This window comes from Schistocerca gregaria, chromosome 6 (assembly GCF_023897955.1).
Source record: "Schistocerca gregaria isolate iqSchGreg1 chromosome 6, iqSchGreg1.2, whole genome shotgun sequence".
Taxonomy (NCBI): domain Eukaryota; kingdom Metazoa; phylum Arthropoda; class Insecta; order Orthoptera; family Acrididae; genus Schistocerca; species Schistocerca gregaria.
Genome location: NC_064925.1, coordinates 188,850,302 through 188,870,654, shown reverse-complemented (window position 1 = coordinate 188,870,654; position 20,353 = coordinate 188,850,302). Strand labels below are relative to the sequence as shown.

The 20,353-nt window shown below is 43.3% G+C and overlaps 1 protein-coding gene across 3 annotated transcripts in view; it reads left to right on the top strand.

Moving 5' to 3' along the window:
• LOC126278578 (cytochrome c oxidase subunit 6C-like) overlaps window positions 1-20,353 on the top strand; it is a 109,555-nt gene that overhangs the window by 50,405 nt on the left and 38,797 nt on the right. For all 3 annotated transcript variants that reach the window (XR_007550724.1, XM_049978786.1, XM_049978784.1), the window contains exon 2: window positions 11,488-11,651. Coding sequence is in view for 2 of the 3 variants with exons in the window: in XM_049978786.1 (XP_049834743.1) it covers window positions 11,488-11,651 (164 nt within the window). In the remaining variant the exon portion in view is untranslated. The remainder of the gene's footprint in view (window positions 1-11,487; window positions 11,652-20,353) is intronic.

The following is a 20,353-nucleotide window of genomic DNA, read 5'->3' as shown; positions in this document are numbered from 1 at the left end:
ACAGTAACAAGATTTTCCAAGAGGTTCTATAGTCATAGGTCCATTTACATCAGCATGGATTTGTTCACCAGTAACCATTGCTCGATTCATTTGAGTCCTGAATGGCAATCTATGCATTTTACCCACTGCACATCCATCACAAAATTCTTCTTTGCATCCTTCTGGATTGATGTTCATCTACTTCAAAACACTTTTCACATTTAGTTTGTGTTGGGGGCCAGATCTATCATTGCAAATTTGCAGCGTATCTGACAATGTCACCAAGTTCACTTGAACTGATGGGAATTGTTTAAATACACGTATGTCAAGAACAATGATTGACATGACCAGTCATTGTTTCATCAGTCACTTTGTCTTCAATGTGGACACTTTTGTCATAAAGTTTGATGCAGAAACATTTTCATGCAGCTGCATTTACAGAGAACAAGTGATCACTTGCTTCATGAACATAAAGCACTTCTCTCAGTTCAGCATTCTTTGTGAAATTATTCAACTGAATCTGAATTTTCACAGTTCCCTGTCCATGAGCCAACATGCTAATACCTCTTTTCCCAATTGAAATCTTTTCAGGAACAGAAAATTTTGTATAAGACACAAAATATTGTTTATTTGCTGTGATATCATTTGTGGCACCACTATCACAATACCAACTGTCAACGTCAAAATCGTTATTGACTGAGGCACCAAAAACATGTGCCAAAAATGCAACATTCTTTTCAGACTGATTGATGCAAATGTTTTCATCTGACTTTTGCACTGAACACTCTGCTGCCCAATGCAGTATCTGCCCACATTTATGAGATGGAAATATTCATTTGCGCAATTCCGGTTCTACATTCTCTTTCAATTTTTCACTATCGTCACATTTATTTTGCTGAATTTTCTTCTTAAGGGTACTGTGTACAACAAATTCAGCTGATTCAGTCGTACTTTGATCACACAAAGTTGTGTACAATTTTTCAATCAGAAGATTCACACTTTAATTTTTGGATGGAATTGTATCCCACAAGTCTTTAAAGTTGTCATATTCTTTGCCTAACATGGATAAATTTCGGCCATTTAAGATTCTTTCAGACAAAACATTTTCTTCGTGCTTCTGCAGTTCATTGATCAAGTCCACAAAAAGTTTCTGCAATTTCGACACATGAGTGGTAATATCCTCTTTGTCGTCATGTTGATCACGAAAAAATGACTATCAACATGTTCAGTCATTGCATACCACTACACTTGAACTGTGCACATAATTTGTCCCAAATTTCACTTGCATGAGTGCATGTTAAAATGAGTTCAGTTACTGACTTCCCTAGGGCACTTGCTAATAAATAGCTGCTTTTGCATTGTCTTTCATCCACTGGCAATGTGCTGCCCTTTTTTCCACGTTCGCATCGTCTTCCACTTCAGGACACTTGTACATACCTGTGACAATGTCTTCAGGTGCTTCGAGCATGTCCACATGTATTTTATAGTAACCAACGCTGCCTGGCATTTCCGTTGAACATACACAAAAATAATGGGCAAATTCACATTATTTGTTATAAATTCACGGGCGAGCGAAAACAAACACTTTACTACTTTTAATGCACTGTCTGGACCAATAATCTGTTAAGATTATTTATTTCCAACTTGCTAACAGTTTCATTACATACTCGAACACCAACATATGAAAGACAGAGAGCTAAATACACAGTTTTACATAGCAAAAATTCAACTTGTCTTACGTGCCAAAGATATAAAGCATCGCAGGTATGACAAACTTCGTAATTTTTATTTCCAGTTTTAACAAACATAAAAAATTTGAAGACCACACTGAATGCCGGAATAAAATAACAAGTGTGAAGTTTGAGGAAAGAACATCGCACCAGCCTGGTAAAAAATGGACAGAAGAACGGAAGAAGGAGCATTCTTAGAGGAGTATGATTCATTACAGCTAGTGTTCAACAATCTGGCGATGACGCTGGTTATTAATGTACCAGAATTTCAGATTTGCAGTGTCTTAACCTGTGATCTTAGAACATTAGTCATTTAAATATGTTACCTAGACAAATGTATTTCAAAAGTTTTCTTGCTCTACATTAACTATTTTTTGGTGTTATTTGTCTCTGTCGGTGTATGTGACTGACAGAAAGTGCAAAAGAACTAAGCAGGAATGGCTATAGGACAAAACCAAGGCTGTAGAAACATTTATAATTAAGTAAAAATAGCCACTGCTTATAAAATGTGATATCCCAGCCTGATGAGTTTGAAGGCCTACCGGGAGGTATTAAAATCGAGGACAGCCGCGAACAGCGCTGCCACACTTGGGGGTGCTGGTGTTGCGAGTGGAGGTGCCGTCACAAGGATATGCTGCCTCACCACCCTACCAGCACCCGTAGCTGTCCTTTAAAGCCAGCAGCTCTGCCATCCCCCTTGTGGGGAATTGAAATAAATGAAAACTGTTTGGTCAGTTGTGATTTTTCTGTGCTGTTGTATTGATGTTGCAGCACGTAGTTGCATGTTTTGATTCTGATTTGGCTACATCTTAGGTTTTCAATCCTGTTTTATTAACTGGGCTTGTTATTTTGTCGTGCTGTCTCATTTGTTTGCCTTCTTCATGTTGTTGTCCACCGGTTAGGTTAGTGTTGTTTAACGTCCCGTCGACAACGAGGTCATTAGAGACGGAGCACAAGCTCGGGTTAGGGAAGGGTGGGGAAGGAAATCGGCCGTGCCCTTTCAAAGGAACCATCCCGGCATTTGCCTGAAACAATTTAAGGAAATCACGGAAAACCTAAATCAGGTTGGCTGGAGATGGGATTGAACCGTCGTCCTCCCGAATGCGAGTCCAGTGTGCTAACCACTGCGCCACCTCGCTCAGTGTTGTCCACCATTTAACTCGCAGGCAACTCACTGTGGCACTCTAGTTTTTGAGTTGTTAATGATATTGTCAATTTCTAGTCACTATAAGTGGAAATGAGGTAAAATGTTAGCAGCATCCCATGGACACAAAGCTCATACAACTCATGAGACAGCAACAGCACCACTAACAACAGATAGAGTTGCTGTGCCAGGAACTGAAGCTTTTAAAGGATCAGCTGCAGATTCAGGATATCCAAACCCTCGAAACTGTGGTCACTTCCCAGGCAGAAAGCTGTCCACCCACATTTTCGCCATTTAATGATGCCAAAGAGGATTGGGACATATATATGTAGTGGTTGAAACAGCATTACATTGCCATTCGGGTTTCTGATAATGTTCACGAATCCTCACTCTTCCTTTCTTGGACTTCCCCAGATATGTTTTTCTTACTAAAGAAGTTGGCTCTACTCTTGAATCCTGTCATGCAAATTTTCAAGGAGATGTGTTCACTGGTGTCAAATTTATTGTTCTCATGATTCCATGTGGTCATATTGAATTTTAAATTGCACCAATACAACAAGCAACCTGACCAGTCATATTGCTTGTGGGTGATGGATTTGCAAGGGTTGAATTGACATTGTGATTTCTCTTGCACATACTTGGCTTGCGAAACCCTGTATAGACCAAGATAAGTTTAAGGACATAAATGCTTATCCTGTTGAGAATGGTCTTTCAGATCATAGTGCACAGCTTGTTACAGTACATGACATAGCTCCATGCAGTATAATAAATCAGACTTTCAAAGCAGTGCGTTCAATTAACAATATAAATATTGCAAACTTTAGGGAAAACCTACAGCAGCTAGACTGGGATGAAGTGTATAAGGAACCCGATGCAAACTTGAAGTATAACTTATTTCACAATACATTTTTAAGGGTATTTGAAAATTGTTTTCCCAAGAAAATAGTTAAACATAATTCCAAGAAAACATATAAAAAACCTTGGCTAACTAAAGGAATAAGAATATCTTGCAACCGCAAAAGAGAACTGTATCTAACAGCAAGAGGGAGTACTGACCCCGAAATTGTTCAATATTATAAAAACTATTGTGCGGTACTAAGAAAAGTTATTAAAAAGTCCAGAAGCATGTGTATCATGTCTGAGATCAGTAACTCTGATAATAAAATTAAAGCAATTTGGAATATTATTGAAAGGGAAACAGGGCAACCAAGAGCACAGGAAGACTTTAGTGCAATAAAACTGAATGACAAGTGCACTAACAAACAATCAGAAATTGAAAATATTTTGAATAATCATTTTTTAAATGTTGTGGAGAAAATAGGATCTAGATCTTCACTAGAAGAGGCAAGGCTATTAATAGAAGAGGCCATACCTGCGCAGTTTGAAACAACTGTAATTCCACCAACCTCTCCCTCTGAAATCAGTAAAATAATAAACTCACTGAAAAGTAAAAGCTCTTACGAAATTGATGGCATTTCCAGCAAAGTACTTAAAGCTTGTTCCCCACAGATAAGTAGGATTCTCAGCCACGTATGTAATAGCTCTTTGGAGCAGGGTGTTTTCCCTGATAGACTGAAATATGCCATTGTAAAACCATTGCATAAAAAGGGGGATACGTCGGATGTCAACAACTACCGCCCAATCTCTCTTCTGACAGCTCTATCAAAAATTTTTGAGAAAGTAATGTATTCAAGAGTAGCCTCCCATATTTGTAAAAATAAAGTACTAACAAAATGTCAGTTTGGTTTTCAGAAAGGCTTTTCAACAGAAAATGCTATATATGCTTTCACTGATCAAATATTAAATGCTCTGAATAACCGGACATCACCCATTGGTATTTTTTGTGATCTCTCAAAGGCCTTTGATTGTGTAAATCATGCAATTCTTTTAGATAAGCTAAATCATTATGGTTTGAGTGGGGCAGTGCACAAATGGTTTAATTCATACTTAACTCGAAGAATGCAGAAAGTTGAAATAAGTGGTTCGTGTAATGTTAAAACAACAGCTGATTCCTCAAACTGGGGTGCTATCAAGCACGGGGTCCCACAGGGTTCGGTCTTAGGTCCTTTACTGTTCTTGATATACATTAATGACTTACCATTCCACATTGATGAAGATGCAAAGTTAGTTCTTTTTGCTGATGATACAAGTATAGTAATAACATCCAAAAACCAAGAACTAAGTGATGTAATTGTAAATGATGTTTTTCACAAAATTATTAAGTGGTTCTCATCAAACGGACTCCCTTTAAATTTTGATAAAACACAGTATATACAGTTCCGTACAGTAAATGGCACAACTCCAGTAATAAATATAGAATTTGAACAGAAGTCTGTAGCTAAGGTAGAATTTTCAAAATTTTTAGGTGTGTCCATTGATGAGAGGTTAAACTGGAAGCAACACATTGATGGTCTGCTGAAACGTCTGAGTTCAGCTACGTATGCTATTAGGGTTATTGCAAATTTTGGTGATAAGAATCTCAGTAAATTAGCTTACTATGCCTACTTTCATTCACTGCTTTCGTATGGTATCATATTCTGGGGTAATTCATCGTTGAGTAGAAAAGTATTCATTGCACAAAAACGTGTAATCAGAATAATTGCTGGAGCCCACCCACAGTCATCCTGCAGACATCTATTTAAGGATCTAGGGATCCTCACAGTAACCTCACAGTATATATATTCCCTTATGAAATTTGTTGATAATAATCCAACCCAATGCAAAAGTAATAGCAGTGTGCATACCTATAACACCAGGAGAAAGGATGATCTTCACTATGCAGGGTTAGATCTGACTTTGGCACAGAAAGGGGTAAATTATGCTGCCACAAAAGTCTTTGGGCACCTACCAAACAGCATCAAAAGCCTGACAGATAGCCAACTAACATTTAAAAATAAATTAAAAGAATTTCTAGATGACAACTCTTTCTACTCATTGGCTGAATTTTTAGATATAAACTAAGTAAAAAAAAAAAAAAAAAAAGAAAACTCAATCATTAGTGTCATGCAATATTTTGTGTAATGTAATTTCTTGTACAGACATCTTTTATTAACCTGACACGTTCCACATCATTACGAAGTGTCGTATTCATGATCTATGGAACAAGTATTAATCTAATCTAATCTAATCTAATCTAATCATTACCTCATTGTGCGATACAGGGCTTAAGTGTCACGTTCATAAATGCCAGTTGCTTCAGGAGCAAGTGGAATACCTTGGACACTGGCTCAACAAAGAAGGGATTCAGCCCACTGATGACAACAGCTTTCTATTGACTTTCTACCCTGCCCCAAAATTTACAAGAGCTGCAGTTTTCTTTTTTGGAACAATGAATGATTAGTCTTAAGTTTCTCTCACAAGTGGTCTATACTGTGCATCTGTTAACCAGTTATGGAAGAAGGGCATTTGGTATAGGTGGATGGCTGCCTGCGAATGTGCTTTCACACAGGTGAAGCATCTGCACTCGGCACCCTGCCTTATGCCACTCTCCATCATGTCCTCTGGTTGTGGCTGCTGATGTTTTCCATTATGGCACTGGTCCATTGCTGGTGCATAGGAATGGTGACTGTACTGAGAAATGGATTGCCTATGACTCAAAGATGCTGACACACATACTTAAGAAATGCAAATCTAAAAGGAAGCTTTGGCAATAATCTTTGCGATTAAGAAAATTTATGTTTACCTATTTGGGACCACTTTTACCCTACTTACAGACCACAAACTGCTGGTAACTCTTGGCTTTGAGTGTGGACAGTTGGCTTTGAGTGTGGACAGTACAATGCCTCCAATGTTGGAGGCTTTTCCTCAGCTCCTACAATTATATCATTAAATACTGACCACCTTGATAGCTGAGTGGTCAGTGTGACAGAATGCCATGCAAATGGCCCCGGGTCCGATTCCTGGCTCCGTCAGAGATTTTCTTCGCTCAGGTTCTGGCTGTTTTGTTGTCTTCATCGTCATCTCATCCCCATCAATGCCCAATTTGCCAAAGTGGCATCAACTAAAAGGACTTGCACCAGGCAATTGGTATACTCAACGCGAGGCCCTAACCATATGACATGTCTTTTTTTTCATTAAATACTAGCCTACAGCGAAACACACGAATACAGATGGTCTCTCTCACCTGCCATCAAAACCAGACCCCGCATTTGACAACAGGGAAATCTCCTGTTTACACATAGACATGAAACATGAGTGTGCCTTGGACAGATACAACTACTCTCATTTGCTAAATGTAGGTGTCACAAGCCTATCTTACTGTGCATCAGCCGCGTGGTCTGAGGCGCCTTGTCATGGTTGATGCAGCTACCCCTGTTGGAGTTCGAGTCTTTGCTCGAGTGTGGATGTGTGTGTTGTCCTCAGCATAAGTTAGATTAAGTAGTGTGTGAGCTTAGGGAATGATTACGTGAGCAATTTGGCCCCATAAGACTTACCACAAATTTCAAATTTATTGTGCATCATGCACTGTGTGTTTCAAGGTTGTCCACATACACTCCTGGAAATGGAAAAAAGAACACATTGACACCGGTGTGTCAGACCCACCATACTTGCTCCGGACACTGCGAGAGGGCTGTACAAGCAATGATCACACGCACGGCACAGCGGACACACAAGGAACCTCGGTGTTGGCCGTCGAATGGCGCTAGCTGCGCAGCATTTGTGCACCGCCGCCGTCAGTGTCAGCCAGTCTGCCGTGGCATACGGAGCTCCATCGCAGTCTTTAACACTGGTAGCATGCCGCGACAGCGTGGACGTGAACCGTATGTGCAGTTGACGGACTTTGAGCGAGGGCGTATAGTGGGCATGCGGGAGGCCGGGTGGACGTACTGCCGAATTGCTCAACACGTGGGGCGTGAGGTCTCCACAGTACATCGATGTTGTCGCCAGTGGTCGGTGGAAGGTGCACGTGCCCATCGACCTGGGACCGGACCGCAGCGACGCACGGGTGCACGCCAAGACCGTAGGATCCTACGCAGTGCCATAGGGGACCGCACCGCCACTTCCCAGCAAATTAGTGACACTGTTGCTTCTGGGGTATCGGCGAGGACCATTCGCAACCGTCTCCATGCAGCTGGGCTACGGTCCCGCACGCCGTTAGGCCGTCTTCCGCTCATGCCCCAACATCGTGCAGCCCGCCTCCAGTGGTGTCACGACAGGCGTGAATGGAGGGACGAATGGAGATGTGTCGTCTTCAGCGATGAGAGTCGCTTCTGCCTTGGTGCCAATGATGGTCGTATGCGTGTTTGGCGCCGTGCAGGTGAGCGCCACATTCAGGACTGCATACGACCGAGGCACACAGGCCAACATCCGGCATCATTGTGTGGGGAGCGATCTCCTACACTGGCCGTACACCTCTGGTGATCTTCGAGGGGACACTGAATAGTGTACGGTACATCCAAACCATCATCGAACCCATCGTTCTACAATTCCTAGACCGGCAAGGGAACTTGCTGTTCCAACAGGACAATGCACGTCCACATGTATCCCTTGCCACCCAACGTGGTCTAGAAGGTGTAAGTCAACTACCCTGGCCAGCAAGATCTCCGGATCTGTCCCACATTGAGCATGTTTGGGACTGGATGAAGCGTCGTCTCACGCGGTCTGCACGTCCAGCACGAACGCTGGTCCAACTGAGGCACCAGGTGGAAATGGCATGGCAAGCCGTTCCACAGGACTACATCCAGCATCTCTACGATCATCTCCATGGGAGAATAGCAGCCTGCATTGCTGCGAAAGGTGGATATACACTGTACTAGTGCCGACATTGTGCATGCTCTGTTGCCTGTGTCTATGTGCCTGTGGTTCTGTCAGTGTGATCATGTGATGTATCTGACCCCAGGAATGTGTCAATAAAGTTTCCCCTTCCTGGGACAATGAATTCACGGTGTTCTTATTTCAATTTCCAGGAGTGTATTTTTCCAAGTCTGCTGATCCTCAACTCTGGATCTGGGCTCTACTCTCCCACTGTCTGAGTCATCTCCAACATTCTGTACTTAATGCGGAGGCAAATAATCCACATGCCATCATCCTGCCTATCATGCCTCTTTAAGTTTTACAATTCCGCCATTGGACTATATCATGGGTGAAAGCCCTCACAAAGTGACATGTCTATTGGCCTCGACTAAACAAAGGCGTGGAGGCCATGGGGCACAGCAGCTTTTCGTGCACCTGACATCAGACTGCTCTAATCGCAGTCCCCCCCTCACATTCCCTGGGGCCCCATTCATCTGGACTTTAATGGTCCCTTTCCAGCCCCTACATGGCTTATTATTGTGGATGCTTTTTCTAACTACGCCTGTGTGGTCAGCACAGCATCCACCACCGGTGACACCACTCCCTACGATGCACTCTAGCCATCAGACGGGTTTCATTGCACTATGTGTCAGGCAGTGGACCCCAGTTCATGGCGAGAACTTTTTAATGGATTTGCACCTCTAGAGGCATCAAGCACGTGTATAGACTGCTGTTTCACCCATTCTCAAGTGGTGATGTTAGTATATTTAAACAACAGATGTTTAAATCATTGGGCACTTTCACCACCAGAGCTGTGCTGCTGATGTTTCTGAGCATCTAGAGGACCACCTCTGTCCACTCACCGTCATCTCCTGGCCACACAGCCAATGGAATCTCAGTTACAGCACACCGAGTGCCACATGCTTTCTGTTGGCTCAATTGTGTGACCACAATAATCTGGAAAAAACCCTCATGGATGTCAGCCATGGTGGTTGCCACCCATGGGTGGCACTCCAAGACATTTGCTGCTCCCTGCATGGGTGCAATTTATGCTCCAGGGCACCAGTGGTGATTTTTGCGGATGTGAGCATGGAAGTGGAGGTTTCAGTGCAACTACTGCCCTCTTAACCTTTGTCACCTGTACCATCATTGGCCATGGCACCATGCCCCAGAATGTTGTCAGGCAATCCTGTTTCGTCCTACCAACTGATGGGCTTCTGTGCCAAGACTCCATTTGTGCCATTGGTTTGCCCTCTCAAGTGTCATCCAGGTACTACAGGAGTGAATGTTACCTAAGTATCAGTCTGATACGGCATGATTGCAAAATACAGAAGAATGGAAAAATGGTAAAGTTGACTTCAGAGAAGATCAGTCTAGGTTCTGGAGAAATGTATGAAAATGCAAGGCAGTACTGGCCCAATGGATTATCTTAGAAGATAGGCTAAGTAGATGAAAACCTACATTTATAAATTTGTAGTCTTGGGTAAAGCTTTTGATAATGTTAATTGGAGTTCACTGTAGCAATTCTGAAGGAAGCAGGGGTAAAATGCAGGGAATGAAAGATTATTTGAAACAGAAATCAGATGGCAGTTACAGGAGTCAAAGGGTATAAAAGAAAATGGTACAGGGCTTTAGCCTACTTCCAGTGTTATTTGGTCTGTACATTCAGCAAGCAATAACAAACAAAGGAGAGATTTGCAGAGGGAACTAAAGTGCATGGAGAAGATCCACAAAGTTTAAGGTTTGCTGATGGCATAGTAATTCTGCCAGAGCTGGCAGAGGATTGAGAAGAAAAGTTGAACGGAATGGATATTGTCTTGAAACAGAATAGAGAATGAACATCATCAGAAGTAAAGCAGGGGTAAAGGAGTGTAACTAGATTAAATCAGACGATTCTGAGGGAATTAGATTAGGAAATGAGACACTAAAAGTAATAGGATAGGTTTGCTATTTGGACAGCAAAATAACAGATGATGGTGAAAGTACAGAGTATAAAATTATGACCGCCTGTATCACGGAACAAAATTCCTGAAAAATAGAAATTTGTTAAAATATAGTATAAATTTAAGTGTTAGGAAGTATTTCCTAAAGGCATTTGTCTGGTGTAGCCTTGTGCAGAAGGAAAACTTGAATGATAAATGCTTCAAACAGGAAGAAAATAGAAGTTTTCGAAATGTAATGCTATAGAAGAATGCTTGAAGATCAGATGGGTAGATTGTGTAACTATTTAAAAGGTACTGAATAGAATTGGGGAGAGAAGAAATCTGGGGCACAACCTGACTAAAAGAAGGGATGGTTTTCTGAGACATCCAGGACTCACCAATTTAGTCCTTGATGTCTCAGAAGTTATTTGGAAATTAAGAAGCTTGGACAAGGTGGAGTAGTGTGGAGAGCTGCATCAAACCAGTCTTTGGACTGAAGACCATTACAGCAACAACGACAACAGTATCAAACCTCACAGTTTCAACAGTGCTATAATTTTATACAACATAAGATGGAAGTATGCATTCACCATTATAATAAATACTCATAATTGCACCATAATTGTGAACACTGTTCTGGAGACTATGGCAATTGGCTGCCCGTACTTGAAATGGGTGGACACTGATTCTAGTAAAATGTTTTTTGTGTGATTATGATCGCCATGGTCCTCTTCTCTTATCTACAAATGGATGTAAAGATGTCCACATTTCGGCTTTTGAAGAGTTATATTGTAGAACAATTAAACAATGAAAGTGAAATTAGGCTTGACGAATTGTAAATTACATTGTTACAACAAAGAAGATCTCCCCAAAATGACACAACATTTGAATTTTGTGCTGCATGTACATCTGATTATTGTAATAAATCTTTGTGAATACTAGTTTCATCTAAGTTAAACCTCGGGTTCTGTGCTTGCAGATGACTGATTGTGGAGATTTACCCAAACCAGAGATGAGAGGACTTGCATTAAAGCATGCCAAACGTGGCTTTAGCTTTGGTCTGGCACTGGCCATAGGTGCAGCTCTGTCATACAAGATATTTGTAGCTTCTGCAAGGAAAAGGGATTTTGCAGAATTTTACAAGTAAGTATTATGTTTCTTCATAATTAATTACTAGGAAATAAATAATGTCAAATGAAATCCAGGAGGTATCATCAGTATTCAGGGATATGAAAGGAACAATCATTCGGAGCAGAAAGTCTAGTAAACATGGGCTCTGAAATGCATACCTGAAGAGCTCCTCATAGCTCTCAAAGTACTTTGCTTCCTGCTGTATCCCTGAATACTGACCATTCCTCATGGGATTCCCTGTATTAGTACTGCATTCCAGACCAAATGTAACCTCAGTAAATGAAGTACCAGCTAATGTAATGATTTTTTGTCCGATTTTAAGTTTATAGCATATTTATGCTATTTCTTTGCATTCGGAATTTATGTTGTTATGCGCCAAAATCAAGTGATGTTCCGGTCAGGCTGATAGCACCGTTATGAGACCAAGAATTTTAGGTTCTAAGAACTGCAAACAATAATCTGTTGATGAAAGAATTAGATATCTACAGCCACATTCATGTAACTAATCTGCAGGTCATACATTAGTATTAGGCAGAGGATTCGTAGAACATTTTTCAGAGTACTTCATGACTGCTCCACTCTGAAATAGCACAAGGGAAGATATGAGCACCCAAATCTTTCTATACAATATCTGACTTATCTTAGTTTATTATGATGGCCATTTCTCTCTATGTAGGTGCGTATCAATACGATATTTTTGCATTTGGAAGAGGAAATTTGATGTCTGAAATTTCTTGAACAGATCTCAACTGGGAGAGGGAGGGGGGGGGGGGGGGACGACATTTGTTTTAATGATTGACTCTACATTTCATATATGGTACATGTGATTCTCTATCCTATATATCATCGTAATACAAAAGAAGTTACCTTTATTTGAACTTTTTTGATGTACTCCATTGAGTCTATCTGGTAACGCCAAGAGGAACAGTATTTCCAATGAGAATATTGAGTATAAGAAGGATTACTTTAGTAGAAGAGATGCTAAGCATTTAACAGGCTTTACAGTCTTCATTGAAAAACATCTATTTGATCCTTAATAAAATCTATTTACCTCCTGTTACAGGGTGTATATGACCCGTGACAAACGGGAGGTCTGGGAAAACTCCGGGAATTTCTTAGAATTCCGGGAATTTTTCATTGTTTTTTAGTGTTTTTTAGTTTTCAGTTACATTTTTGTAACTGACTGGTAAGAACCAGTACTCTAACTAAGAATATTACTGTATCTTGCTACTGCATAATAATACTGCAGCAATAAAACAAGAACGAGAGAGAGAAAAAAACCAAAATAAAGCTTAAGTTGCAAAGGAAATGCACCATATACAATAACAAAACACAGTGCTCATACAAGCGTCCGCCAACAGCTAAATGTGTCAAAATGCTTTAGGAAGACTATGCAATGCTTCATAACAACAAATTGCCTCCGATGAGTGTGACGTCACAACTGTTTGCATTAGATTCGTTTGAGTAGTTGTGAGCGAGCTTATGCGCATGTGCAGTTTAGTCGCATATGAGTAGTACCGCAGTCTAACATAGACCTTGGAAGTACCTTCACCCGCTTCTAGCTACAGAAGTGTGGCAGTTAGCTGTATAAGTAAAAGCAGCAAGCAGCCAGATGCTATCCAGAAAAATTTCACTGGTGCACCTAAGCCGTCAGATTCACGTATGCGAAACAGACCCAGAACTAGGGGGCAGGGGCAAACCAGGGTATCTTCCCCGGGTGTTTAGAGGGGAGAGGGGCATCAAATTCATATTATTGAGGAAAAAGACCTTGTATCACAAAGCGCCTAGCACCCAGCGTATGTTGGTCTGTCGACTACTCATATGATTTTGAATGCATCACTGTTGGTTTTTGAACGAATTGTAAGTTGATTTCTGAATGTATCATAAGTTGATTTTTCAATGCATGCATAGTGTATGTAATGTCTCTGGGAGGGAATCCCTGTCACATCTAGAAGTAAACTTACCTACAGAAAAAATCGTTGTTTATGTGGTTGACCGGGTTTGCAAACGATCAGCGTTGTTATAATTCCTAGAGAAATCCATAGATTCAGACTACCAGAGTGGAAATAAACGACTATCAGGAATACAAATTGTCTTCTCCGTGTATCCAAGAGAATGAAATTTTGACAGAAAATTTTTGGCCAGACCGCTACACTACTAAGGGCGACTTATAAAGACCCCGGCTAGCAGCCGCTAAAGTTCTATTCTGGGATTAGCATGGAAAATGCATTGTACGAACAGGTAATAACACCTAACCGGAGAATAAATGCATGATACTAAACCGGTGATTGTGGCAGGGTTAGTGAAGTTAACGAGAATAAGTTTTGACACTGGCAGGAATAGTTACAGAATTAGTGACGACAAGAGTGTTTGTTAGACAGAGGAAGGAGAAGAAACAGGGACTCACACAAATTATGGAAGAATATGACGATTCCAAATTTATATAAAAATTTTGTATTACTACTCTTCGACCTCATGCTTCAAAGCTAGTGAGTATGAATGAAACGTGAAACTATTTCCTAACACAAAACTTTTTGCTTTTAGTAGGCTTAATAGGCATATGAAACTGGTGCTTCATGAATTATATTCTGTCGTGTTTTAAAAATGACGATTTGTGGCAAAACAGCCTCGTTTATTTGGTGTGTCTAACAATTGGTGCAATATTAGGCCTATTTCATTTTATCTAACAGACAGTGACAAAATACACATAATCAGATCGGAAAGCCGCACCAGTCTTGGGTACTATTTGTATTAACAGCTTTTCTAGTATTAGACAATGACATTTCATTTTTTCATTTAGCAAAATGTTCACGAACTTTGGTGAGGTAATAGATTGTTTCACAGAAAGGAAAGTATGCCACATAAAGCTGTGGCAAGATTAGAGAGAGAGAGGGAGGAAAAAAAAAAGCTAGGACTTAAGGATTGAAGAAATGTATTCTGTTTTGCTTGTCTCTTGTCTTTACTCGTTTTATGTATCCTATATTTAATTTTATGTTACACAAAACAGCAAGTTGTTAGATAATAGGCAGGAAAAAGTGCAGATTTTGCTGTTAACTGCAAGATTTTTTTTTGAAGGGACAGGCTGTCAAACCAGCCGGCTGGGAGCAGGAGAGGCACCACAGGAGATCTTAATTTCTACTGGCCTGATTATAGTGTGATGGCACCCATTGCAATTACACGTTTGAATTCCACAGAGTGAAATACAGAGGCGTGCGATGGAAGAATGCTGTGTGAAGAGGCGTGGCACTGCACTTCAGCACACAGACCAAATCACGTGTCTTACATTTTCTCAAACATATATGTTTTATGTATCAGACTCTTGAGAAAGATGTGAGCTACAAAGTGAAGACATTTTTGAAATGTCGATTTTTTTAAATTTTTATTGTCCTACCTCAAATGCTCGAGGGAGGGGGAGCGCCACTATCTAATACAGGATGTATACGACCCAGGACAACCAGAGATCCAAGAAAAACTCAGGATTTTTTTTTCATCTGAGAGAAAACCGGGAAAAACCCGGGATATTTTAAAAATTCTGGGAATTTTTCATTGTTTGAGTTTAATTTTTGTAATTTTGACTGGTAAGAACCGATACTCTAACAAAGGATATTACTGTATCCTGCTACTGCAGAATAATACTGTTGCGATAGTGCCACGACATTTAACAGTACCGCCACGACAGTATGCACAAACAGCGATAGAGGCACTCCGCAAATCGACTGAGCGCGGGAGCGCCACCTTTCTACGAACGGCGCCGGCCGCATGTCACGGCACGGCAGTCGAATATGAGAGACTCAGTTGTAATCATGTGATCAACTTTTGTTTCTAAGAGAGAGTGTTAAATATCCACGCAATTATTGTGATTAAAGGTTATAACACTTTTTGGCGACGAGGTTGGGATATTTTCACTGCGTTGTGGATTTGCGTGTTCGTGGCGGGGCAGACATGGAACAGCTTATGCAAGCGCTCATTGAACAACAAACACAGCTGACGGCAGCAATTCAGGCGTTGTCGACGTAGCTGTCTCATCGTCTGTCTTCCTCTTCTCCGCCTCCATTCCCTCCTTACGACGAGGCCGTTGAAGACTGGGAGGATTATGAGAAGCATTTGCGGCAACACTTCTTGGCTTTCGGCGTTGTCGACGCTCCTATGTGTAAGTCGTTATTTCTATCTTGGATTTCCCCTCGGGTCTATCAGCTGCTATCTCAGTTAGCCCCTCTGCGGGAACCTGCCTCCCTGTCCTTCCAAGAAATGTGTGACTTATTGTCTGACTATTATCGAAAAAACACCCACATCGTTGCCGCCCGCGTGGCGTTCTAACGGTGTCGTAAACAGCCCCATCAATCTTACCGGGCTTGGGCGGCGGAACTACATGGTCTGAGTAGGAAATGTCAGTTTGTCACGGACACACATCACGAGTCTTATGCTGATTCAGTGGTTAGGGATGCTATTCTACGGCTTGCTCCTGATAAAGAAGTTCGGCAACGTGCCCTACAACTGCCAAACCCGTCGTTGTCAGAAGTTCTAAGCATCGCTCAATCCTTTGAAGTGTCTCACGCTGCTGGCGCGCAAATAGACGCGTGGTGTGATGTAGGCGCTGTACAGTCAACTCTCGACACAGGCAATTTTCCTGTTTCACAGGAGAACGACGATGTGGCGGCGGTTCACTCGCGTCAACAACATCGCGTTGGGCCGCAACACTCGCAGCGAAACCAGCAACCACAGAAGCTGGTTCGTTCTGCACTTCCTTCTTGCCCCCGTTGTTTCGTACAGCACGACAGGGCAGCGTGTCCAAAACGTTGGGCCACATGTAATTCATGTAGGAAAAAAGGCCACATTGCTTCTGTGTGTAAGTCCCCTAAAGTTCCTGTCGACGAGGACGAGGCGTCGGATATGGATGTTCACTGTGTGGTTTCACAAACAAATAAGTTGTTTGTTACTGTTCGTGTTCTGGATAAAGACATCCGCATTCAAGTGGACACTGGCTCTGCAGTAACTCTAATTAATTCTCGCACATATTTGGCGTTGGGCTCCCCTCCTTTGTCTCCAGTTACGGGAAATCTGAGGATTTATAATAAACAGAAAATTCCTGTCATGGGCCAGTTTGATGCTTCCACTGCCTACAAGTCTGTTGTTCGGATCCTCACGTTTTATGTGGTGGATCATGCGGGCACTGAAAACCTGTTCGGTTATGATGCTTTCCAGTTGTTTGGGTTCTTAATTGATGATGATGATGTGCGCCTCATATCTGAGGATATTCCTTATTAACAGCTGGATGGATTGTTTTCTGAATTTTCGTCCGTGTTCTCTGCTAGTCTGGGTTGTGCCAAGGATTTTGAAGCCCACATTACTCTTAAACCTACGGCTCGCCCTAAGTTTTTCCGGGCACACCGTATTTCGGTGGCGTTGCGTGCACCTGTCAAGGCTGAGCTAGACAGGTTAACAGCTTCAGGGATTCTCCTTCCTGTTACCTCCAGCGAATGGGCATCACCGATCGTGGTGGTTTCTAAACCAAACGGGAGTCTGCGATTGTGTGGTGACTTTAAAGCCACTGTCAACGCTCAGAGCCTCATTGACACTTATCCTCTTCCCCGTCCTGAGGAGTTGTTTACCAAGCTCGCTGGGGGCCTGTTCTTTTCCAAACTTGACTTATCGGAGGCGTACCATCAGTTGCCATTGGACGCTACTTCCAAGGAATTTCTCGTTATCAACACTCCTTGTGGGTTGTATGAGTACCAGCACCAGCGGTTACCATTTGGCGTCGCTAGCGCACCGGCCATTTTTCAGTGGTTTTTGGAACAGCTCACGGCTTCCGTTCCTGGCTGCATAAACTATCTGGATGACATTGTTGTCATGGGGGCCTCCACTGAGGAGCACCTTCGTAATTTGTGTTCACTGTTTCGGGTTTTGCATTCGGCTGGGTTGAGGTGCAATCTGGACAAGTCACAGTTCTTCCAACCCTCTATTGTGTATCTTGGTTTCCACTTGTCCCGTGAGGGTATACGTCCTCTACGTCAGCACGTTGCGGCCACTAACGTTCTACCCCGGCCGTCTACGGTCAAAGAACTTCAGGCGTTTATAGGCAAGATTGCTTATTATCACAAATTCATTCCATCCGCAGCGGCGGTAGCTTATCCTCTGCATCAGCTGTTACGCAAAAACGTCCCCTTCTGTTGGTCCGACAGGTGTGAACAGGCTTCTGTCCGCCTGAAGGCTCATTTGCAGTCGGTGTCTTGTCTTGCCACATTCCGTCCGGGTCAGCACTTGGTTCTGGCGACTGACGCGTCACAGTATGGCCTAGGGGCTGTTCTCGCCTATCGGTATGAGGATGGGTCGGAACGACCCATCGCCTATGCTTCCAAGACCCTCAACGAGGCGCAACGGCGTTACTCTCAAATCGAAAGGGAGGCGCTCGCTATCATTTATGTTCTAAAAAATGTTCAGCGTTTTTTGTATGGTTCTAAGTTTAACCTCATCACCGACCACAAACCGCTGGTCTCCCTGTTCAGCCCATCGGCGTCGCTTCCGGATAAGGCAGCTCACCGCCTGCAATGTTGGGCCTTATACTTGTCTTGTTTTCATTATGAGATTCACTATCGCCCCACGGCCCAGCACGCCAATGCTGACGCATTGCCGTGATCGCCGATGGGCCCCGACCCGGTTTTCGATCGTGATGAACTCCTCTGTGTCCACATTGATGAGGAAGAACGTCCTGCGGTCGAGGGTTTTCCACTTACAAGTTCGCAGGTCTCATCGGCTACTGCACGGGACCCGGTCCTACATCGGATGATCGGTTTTGTTCAATGGGGTTGGCCGGAAAAGACCAAGGGCCGGACATTGGATCCCCTTCAGATGGCGCATCTCCACGGGTCGTGGTGCCAGCCTCTCTTCGCAAAGATATTCTCAAACTGTTGCATGAAGGCCATTGGGGTATTTCTCGGACTAAGTCCCTGGCCCGCAGGCACGTTTATTGGCCCGGTATTGATTCGGACATCGCCCATATGGTTGCTGGGTGTGGCCAGTGTGCTCAACAACTGGCGGCACCTCGTACAATGCCCTCTCTGTGGCCTGATCCAGCTCAGCCATGGGAACGGGTGCACGCCGACTTTGCCGGCCCCTTCCTCGGTACGTATTGGCTACTGTTGATTGACGCCTTCTCGAAGTTTCCGTTTGTTGTTAGATGTCCGTCACCCACCACTGCGGCGAAGACGCTGGCTTTGTCCAAAATCTTTGCGCTAGAAGGTCTTCCATCCACGATCGTCATGGACAATGGCCCTCAGTTCTCTTCGCAGGCCTTCTGTGATTTTTGTACTGGACAAGGGATTCATCATGTTACAGCACCTCCCTTCCATCCGCAATCGAATGGGGAGATCGAGCACCTTGTCCGCACTTTCAAATGCCAGATGAAAAAATTCCTTAGTGATTTTTCGACAGATGACGCTTTGCTGCAATTTCTGAGTTCTTATCGCTTCACGTCTCTGGGTGATCGCAGCCCTGCTGAACTCTTGCATGGCCGCCAACCGCGCACTCTACTGCACCTGCTTCACCCTGTCAGGCCTTGTGCTGTGTCCCCTAGTGCGGGAAAATACTCGGTGGGCGCCGACGTGTGGGCACGAGGGTATGGATCTCGCCCTAAATGGATTCCAGGGATGGTCAAGGCTCTTCGCGGCTGCCGGCTTTGTGAAATACGTATGGGCGAGGGCACGGTTGTTCGCCATTACGACCAGATGCGCCCACGAGTGGTGGCCACGCCGGTGCCACCGCCCCATCCTTCGCCTCCACCAGCCCGAGAAGCCAGTCCTGTCGCTGCTGCCGATCTACCGTCCATGTTGATGCAACCGACGTCGCTACCGCTTCCGAGTATGCCGGCACTGGCCCCAGTCGCGACGCTGCATTCTCTGGGACCCATCTCACTGGAGCACACTCCCAGGTCCATGACACCTATGGATGCTGCTCCGGAGTTTTCACCCATCATCTCATCCAGGAGGCACGTTACACGCACGAGCTTCCGTCCTGGACATTTTCGACCATACTCTCATGTCTCTCTGCGGGATCTCCTCGGGGCCTCACAAGAGGCCATGGATGTCTCCGCGCTGTCCATGTCTCCAAGGAAGTGAAGTTTTTTTTTTTTTCAAGGGGCCAAAATGTTGTGATAGTGCCACGACATTTAACAGTGCCGCCACGACAGTACGCGCAAACAGCGATAGAGGCGCTCCGCAAATCGGCTGAGTGCGAGAGCGCCACCTAGCTACGAACGGCGCCGGCCGCATGTCACGGCACGGCAGTTGAATACGAGAGACTGAGTTGTAATCATGTGATCAGCTGTTGTTCCTAAGAGAGAGTGTTGAATATCCACGCAATTATTGTGATTAAAGGTTATAACAAATACTTCCACAATAAAACATAAATGAGACGAGAAAACGAAAATAAGTTAAATTACAAAGGAAATGCGCCATATACAACAATGACACACAGCGCTCATGCAAGCGTCTGCCAATTGAAAATGTGTCACAGGCTTTAAGAAGACTATGCAGTGCTTCATAACAACAAATTGCCTCCAATGAGCGTGAAGTTGCAACTGTTTACATCCAATTTGTTTAAGCAGTTACGCATAAGCTCATGCGCATGCACAGTTGAGTCATGTTTGAGAAGTAGATTCTCCCGCTTCTGGCTTCAGGAATGTGGCTGTTGGCCGTGAAAGCAGTCGCAGCAAGCAG